This window comes from Thamnophis elegans, chromosome 8 (assembly GCF_009769535.1).
Source record: "Thamnophis elegans isolate rThaEle1 chromosome 8, rThaEle1.pri, whole genome shotgun sequence".
In the NCBI taxonomy this organism is placed as follows: domain Eukaryota; kingdom Metazoa; phylum Chordata; class Lepidosauria; order Squamata; family Colubridae; genus Thamnophis; species Thamnophis elegans.
The window spans coordinates 6,456,603-6,463,954 of NC_045548.1; the positions used below are offsets into that span (position 1 = coordinate 6,456,603).

At 42.9% G+C, this 7,352-nt stretch overlaps 1 protein-coding gene across 3 annotated transcripts in view; it reads left to right on the plus strand.

Moving 5' to 3' along the window:
- Nucleotides 1-7,352, plus strand: part of DSP (desmoplakin) — a 75,802-nt gene that overhangs the window by 44,439 nt on the left and 24,011 nt on the right. For all 3 annotated transcript variants that reach the window (XM_032223270.1, XM_032223271.1, XM_032223272.1), the window contains exons 14-16: nt 1,683-1,893; nt 3,576-3,742; nt 6,122-6,288. In XM_032223270.1, the coding sequence (XP_032079161.1) occupies nt 1,683-1,893; nt 3,576-3,742; nt 6,122-6,288 (545 nt within the window). The remainder of the gene's footprint in view (nt 1-1,682; nt 1,894-3,575; nt 3,743-6,121; nt 6,289-7,352) is intronic.

Consider the following 7,352-nt stretch of genomic DNA (forward strand, 5'->3'; position numbering starts at 1 on the left):
TAGCAATTTTCTTTCTGGACAGGGGAGCCATACCTATATATCTAGGTTTGAAAAACTGTGGCTGAAGCTTCAGTTATGCCATTGCTGAGTCTATGCAGTCTATGTATGCGTGTGTATACAGTTGGACAAACAATATGTTCAGTGTGATAGGCTAAGAAAAAATAATCCGCATTTGATATTCTGATATTCAATAGAGCTTGTATTCATTCCATACTTCTTTACCGCTGGCAGATTCTGCAGGTTGCAGATTTTTAAAAGACTGTTTGCCTTTTCTCAGCCATTGTCTATACCAATGGTACTCAACCTGGTCCCTACTGCCCACTAGTGGGCGTTCCAGCTTTCATGGTGGGCAGTAGGAGGTTTGCTGTAACTCTGCTTTATAAATTTTATAAAGTAAAGTTACTTCCCTACTTTATAAATCACCATTACTCTGGAACTGGTGGGTGGTTAGAAAATTTTACTACTAACACAGCAGAGGTGGGTTCCTACCAGTTCGCACCAGTTCGGTAGAACCGGTTCATCAAATCTACCGAACCGGTTAGAAGAGGTTCCACCAGAAAGCAGGCCACACCTACAGAAGAGGTTCCAAAAATTTTTGAAACCCACCACTGACACACAGAAAACACACACACACACACACACACACAGACTGACACAGAGAGAGAAAGAGAAAGAAAGGAAGAAAGAAAAAAGAAAAAAGAAAGAAATAGTGAGAGAGAGAGATGAAAGAAAAAAAGGAAAAAGGGACAGAGAGACAAAAGGAAGGAAAGAGAGAGAGAGAAAGAAAGAAAGAAAGAAAGAAAGAAAGAAAACACATGGCCGGCAAGCCACTCCCACCAGGTCACATGGCCAGCAAGCCACTCCCACAAAGGAGGCCACACCCACAGGGTAGGTTCGAAAATTTTTTGAAACCCACCACTGTAACAGAGATACAAAAGTGGGCAGTAGGTATAAAAAGGTTGACTACCCCTGGTCTACCCCCTACATGGCTTAGGACCCGGATTTCTTCGAGGCCGTCTTCTGCCGCACACCTCCCTAAGACCAATAAGATCGCACAGGATGGGTCTTCTCCAGGTGCCATCAGCTGGACAATGTCGGCTGGCGACGCCTCGGAGTAGGGCCTTCTCTGTTGCCGCTATGGAATGAGCTACCCCTAGAGATCCGGACCCTACCCACTCTCATGGCCTTCTGAAAAGCTATTAAGACCTGGCTATTCCGGCAGGCCTGGGGCTGTTGACCTCTAAGCCCCGCTTAGATTGGGTGCATGTTGTGTCTTTTTAAATTTGTCATGTTTTATCTGTTTTTAATTTCTTTTAATCTCTGTTTCTGTAAGCCACCCGGAGTCCTCCGGGATTGGGCGGCCTACAAATTTAATAAACAGTTAAACAGTTAAACAGTCTTAATTTTGCAAGTAGTCCTGTATCTACTGACACAAACCTGTTGGGTTCTCTTATCTGCTCATTCTATAGTCTCTAGTTTAGACACTTCATACTAAGGTAAACCTACCTGTTTAAGCCATTTGTCATTTGTAGTCATTCCTCCTCTCCCCAGTCTTCAACACCTCCCCCCCCCGAATCATTTCCTCTCCTCTATGGCGGTAAGCAGTAAGTAGAGATAAATTTTTGCCATCAACATGTTGGGGTTACTTTTCCTGAAATTGTTTGCATTCATTTTTTTTGCAGCTGAAGACAATGCGCCGAGAAGATTATCAAAGAATAATTGCTGACTTGGAGATCCATTACCAAGAATTTATCAGGAACAGCCAAGGCTCAGAGATGTTTTGCGATGATGATAAGAGGAAGATGCAGACTCAGATCACGGATGCTCAGAAGCATTACCAGACATTGGTCATCCAGATTCGAGAGCCAACAAAGACTCCACCAGTTGTCATAGGTTAGTGACCTAATAAATACATGTAGGTATGTTGTAATATTTTACATCTGCTGGTGACTCACTAAGCCAGCCAGAGACCATCTGCTAGATACACATTTTCATGAGGCTGCCTCTATTTGGAGCTGAAAAATGTTGAGAAAGTCATATTCAATGGTGGGATTCAAATAATTTAACAACCAGTTCTCTGCCCCTAATGACCATCTGGGTAGGTGGGGCTCGGTGATCATGTGACTGGGTGGGTGTGGCCAACTCAAGGTCACTCACGTCGATGGGCGCTTCGCCTTAGCTGTTACAATGTAGTAAGGGTTAACCGGAGAGGCAGTTTCTGTAAGCAGGGCAATAAAGATTAGGCTAGAAACAACACCAGAATGTTTCCTTCCTGCCTTCCTTACAGGATTAGCCCTGTAAAAATGGGGGGGGAAAAAAGGAGATTTCTTCCAACAATCGGTTCTCTGAACTACTTAGAAAGTTACCAACCGGTTCTCTCGAATAGATGCGAACTGGTGAATCCCACCACTGATTGTATTACATAAGATTAAGTAAGATTGCCAAACATTTGTAGGGCATAGTATATGATTGGAGAGCTGAATTCAACTTGCAATATCCTATCTTAGGCAGGTATGGACTTCACAGATAGGCAAAAAGCAAGACTTGTCAATAAAAACATTTGCAATAAGGGAAGGTTGACAATTATAGGAAATTATGTTTTAATTATATATGGTGACATATAATTTTAAAAAATTCTATTGCTTTTTTTTAATATAGAGAAGGGCAAGAGTATTTGGCATAGAGTTCAAATTATACCTGTTTGCCTTTCCAAGCCATATTGCTGATGAAAATGTGACACCCGTCTTACTATCCACGTATTGAAATCAGGGCCATCTTAAGAGCATTATGGGCCCCTGCAAAGCAGTATACTGGGGCCCCAGTGGTGGGTTTCAAAAATTGTTCAACCTACTCTGTGGGTGTGGCCTCCTTTGTGGGAGTGGCTTGCCCATGTGACCAGATGGGAGTGGCTTGCTGCCCATGTGACCGGATATGAAGATGCCGACGACACTTGTCAGAACCACCTTAAATTACCTCACACACAGCACTGGCATGCATAAGAATAGGATGTAAACTTGTTTTTTACAAGGCATCTTTGGTTTGCGTTAAAACAACTTCAACACACGCAATGTTCTGATTGCACCACAAACGCAGTAGTCATCCTTACCTTTCACAGAGGCACTGAGTTTTATAAATAGGAGCATGATAGTGTAGAATAATCATATCCAAGGACCAGTGGTGGGTTTCAAAAATTTTGGAAGCTCTTCTGTAGGTGTGGCCTGCTTTCCGGGTCCACTGGTGGAACCTCTTCTAACCAGTTCGATAGATTTGACGAACCGGTTCTACCGAATAGGTGCAAACTGGTAGGAACCCACCTCTGTGGGGGCCCTGCGATGACAACCACAGGAATAAAAATGTAAATGGTCGATAAAATTAAACGTATTTATTTTATTGACACTTCCAACAAAATCAGTGTTGGTATGGGGCCCCTATGCTGATGGGCATGTGCCCATCAGGCTCATGCATTAAGACAGCCCTGATTATTTCAAGTGTGTTTCAAAACAGCTTTTAGGGTTTCCGTGTAAAACTTCTTTTTCCCAGTTTTCTTTTTTCCCCATTTTCTTCCCAATTTCCAGTACCCGAAGCTCCCGAAAGAGAAAAGCAGGAGGCGTGGTTGCTCATGGAACTGCAAAAACTTCGGCGCCAGATTGAAAACTGTGAGTTCAGGATGGGGCAGCGAATTCCCCTCCAGTTGGATCAAGGAGCCTCTCATAATTTGTCCGTCCGGATCAGTGAATTAGAGGTACGTATGATTTGCAATGAGTTAAGTTTTATCCATGTTCTCTCTCCCTATACCCTGCATCATTCTTTTTTACACTAAACATAACAGCTCAGCCACAACTGAGCCCAAAATGTATTCTGTTAAGTGAGACATTGGTTAAGTGACTTTTGCCCCATGTTATCACCTTTCTTGCCACAGTTGTTAAGTGTATCATGGCAGTGGTTCAATTAGTCACACTGTTGTTAAGGGAATCTGGCTTCCCCATTGACTTCGCTTCTCAGAAATCAGCAAAAGCTGATTACATGATCCCAGCGGATTGCAAGCATCATAAATATGAACCTGTTGCCAAGCATCTAAATTTTGATCGTGTGACTATTGGGATGCTGCCACGGTTGTAAGTGTGAAAAAAAAGGTCATGTCATCTTTTTCCGTCCTGTTGTAACTTTGTAAGAGCCGAGGTGGCGCAGTGGTTAAATGCAGCACTGCAGGCTACTTCAGCTGACTGCAGTTCTGCAGTTCGGCTGTTCAAATCTCACCGGCTCAGGGTTGACTCAGCCTTCCATCCTTCCGAGGTGGGTAAAATGAGGACCCAGACTGTGGGGGTGATATGCTGACTCTGTAAACCGCTTAGAGAGGGCTGATAGCCCTATGAAGCGGTATATAAGTCTAACTGCTATTGCTATTGAATGGTCACTAAATTAACTGTTTTAAGTTGAGGACCACCTGTATTATTAGGAGCCCACATTTTCAATCTGATACTGCTGAGGCTAGTGGCAGGGGATTGTGGGTAATGCTTAAGTTATGGCCAGCCTGCCCATTACAATAGTAAGTCGTGACGTTCGTTAAACGAGGTGTTCACATGGGCCTTCCAGGATTCCCCCCCCTTGTCTCCCTAATGTAGTTGTTAAGCAGAGCACTGGGTGCTTTGGGAACCATAGTACAGGCCCAGACCTGTCTTCCCAAGTCTCTCCCACCCCATGAAGCACCTTGTGTGCTGGTTCCTGCCCCTTTGAAATTCCGGTTCACTGACAAATGCGTGCACGACAAAAGCGCGCCAATGAAAACCACAGCGTGAAAACCATGACGTCATAAACGTGTCGACGAATGAGCGCAGAAGCGTGACAACAGCGTGACGACAACAGCGCAACGACAAAAGCGCGCCTTCAACAAACAAATAATAACAACCTAATAAACCTAATCCTAACCCTAAATCTAACCCTGAACCTAACCCTGAACCTAACCCTAAACCTAACCCTGAACCTAACCCTAAACCTAACCCTGAACCTAACCCTAAATCTAACCCTGAACCTAACCCTGAACCTAACCCTAAACCTAACCCTGAACCTAACCCTAAACCTAACCCTGAACCTAACCCTAACCCTAACCCTTACCTTAACTTAAATCGTGGTATTGTCGGCATGTTGTGGGCGCGTTTATGACATCGCAGTTTTCATGCCGCAGTTTTGTTGGCGCGCTTTTGTTGTGCGCGCATTTGTCGGGTCACATAAAATTCCTGCAGGCATTGGATCTGCTCCCCCTCGCCCCAAGGTCCCCGCTGGCGTTAGACGTGCTTCCCACTCCACCGGGTCCCACTTCCTACTCCCCACACTGATTGCATACCTTTGGAAGATCTCCGAAGCTCAAGAGCTCCTGTTGGAAAGGGAGAGCAGGTGACTCTACCCTTCGGCATCCATAGGCTGTGTGGCTCCACCCTGGAAGCGGGCACCATTTTTGATGTAATTACAACATAATTTCTTGTACATCACCACAATCCCACAGATTAGGCCTCCTCCGAATACCATCCGCTAGCCAATGTTGACTGTCGACCCCTCGGGGGAGGGCCTTCTCTGTGGCTGCTCCGGCCCTCTGGAATGATCTCCCCGTGGAGATTCAGACCCTCACCACCCTTCAGGCTTTCCGCAAAGCTATCAAGACCTGGCTGTTCCGGCAGGCCTGGGGCTGATGAGTTCCCAGCCCCACTCGAATTGTTGCGACTGTTGTGTTGTTTTTAAGCTGTTTTTTGTCTTTATTTTGTCTTTGTTTGTTTGTCTGTATTTCCCCCCTCCCCACCTTGTTTGTTAGCCGCCCTGAGTCCCTCGGGAATAGGGCGGCATACAAGTGTAATAAACATTGAACATTGAACAATTGTTAACAGTACTATTCAGAGAGAAGCTGTGCTAGATGTTTCGTTTTGCGCTGTGTGGGGGCATGCGTGTGTGTGTGTGTATGTTCAAGTTAGCATTGATTCCCGCCTGAAGAGGTCCCTGGAGTGTTCTTAGAGGATCCCAAATCCAGTTTCTTGCATTTTCCAGTTAGAATCAAAGAGCAAATTCCAGATTGTTTTCTTGGAATACAAGAAATGTGCAAATGATATTTACATGTTGGTTTGTTTATTTTCAGAGTATACAAAATGAATCCCAATCAATGGCAGAAGTCCTCAACAGGCAAAATGATTACCTTCCAAATTTTAGAGGCTCTGAAAAGTATCACTATCTGCAGTCTGAAATCAGTGCTTTGTTTCAGAAGTTGGAAAATATTAATGGGGTTTCTGCTTGCTATTTGGACAGGTAATAAAACAGTATAAAGGACTCCTGGTTAACCCCTCTAGAAATCTGTTTTGCTTTCAGCTGCTGGCATTCCTGTCTAACCAAGCATATATTTTAAGAGTGTTGAATGCCTTCATATTCTAGATTGAGAGTATTCTGTAGAAAAAGATAACAAAATATATTTACTGTTGTCTGTAGCTTATTAGGGGGCTTGTATTAAGGTAGTTTCTTTTCCCATTCAAGGTTTTTTTAATTTTTAAAAAGGAATTATGCATATTATAGAAACAAAGAGTTGTCCAGGTCTTTTCTTTTACCACTCTCAATTACATAGTCCTTTTTGCATCGTAGTTTTGTGTTCACTTTCAGCTAAATTATTCTCTTCCATTATTTTTCATCTTTCTAGTTATTTTTTCTTAATACATAAAATCTTCAATTTTCTTAATACATAAAATCTTCAATTGCCCCTTCAAAATTACACCAAATTTTGATTTCTTATTTTCTCCATTGGTATGTTTTGCTATAAACAACATACATCCTTCAATTTAAGCATAGAGAGCATTTCAATTTTTTCCCACCATTAACAATAGACTATCATTTCTTTATTTCTTAATTAGCTACACAACAATAACAATCTTACTACTATTCTATTTAGAGCAACACAACAAAGCGTAGTGCTTTCCAGTCAAGGGAGGAGACAGTACAATTATTTTGCAACACTTAGACACCAAGCATTTGTGTAAATAGGAACGCCCACAAGCAAACGAACATTTTGCACTGCAAGAATACTTGAATTGAGCTCAGGTGGGAAAAGGGAATTGGTAAAAGCAAATAATCTTTTTTTTAGTGAAGTCTTGCAAAGGTTTCACTACCTGATTAGGCAACACCCTTACTGCAAGCAAGTGTAAGGTTTTCTCCCTGTTTATATATAGTAACTTTCCTTGCTATCCATTTATCCATCCATCCATCTATCCATCCATCCATCTATCTATCCATCTATCTATCCATTTAGGCTAGGCTTGGTGGGGTTATGTTTTTTTCCCCCTTTGGTAGTGCCTTGATTTTTTTTTTAAAGTAAACCCCAAAAA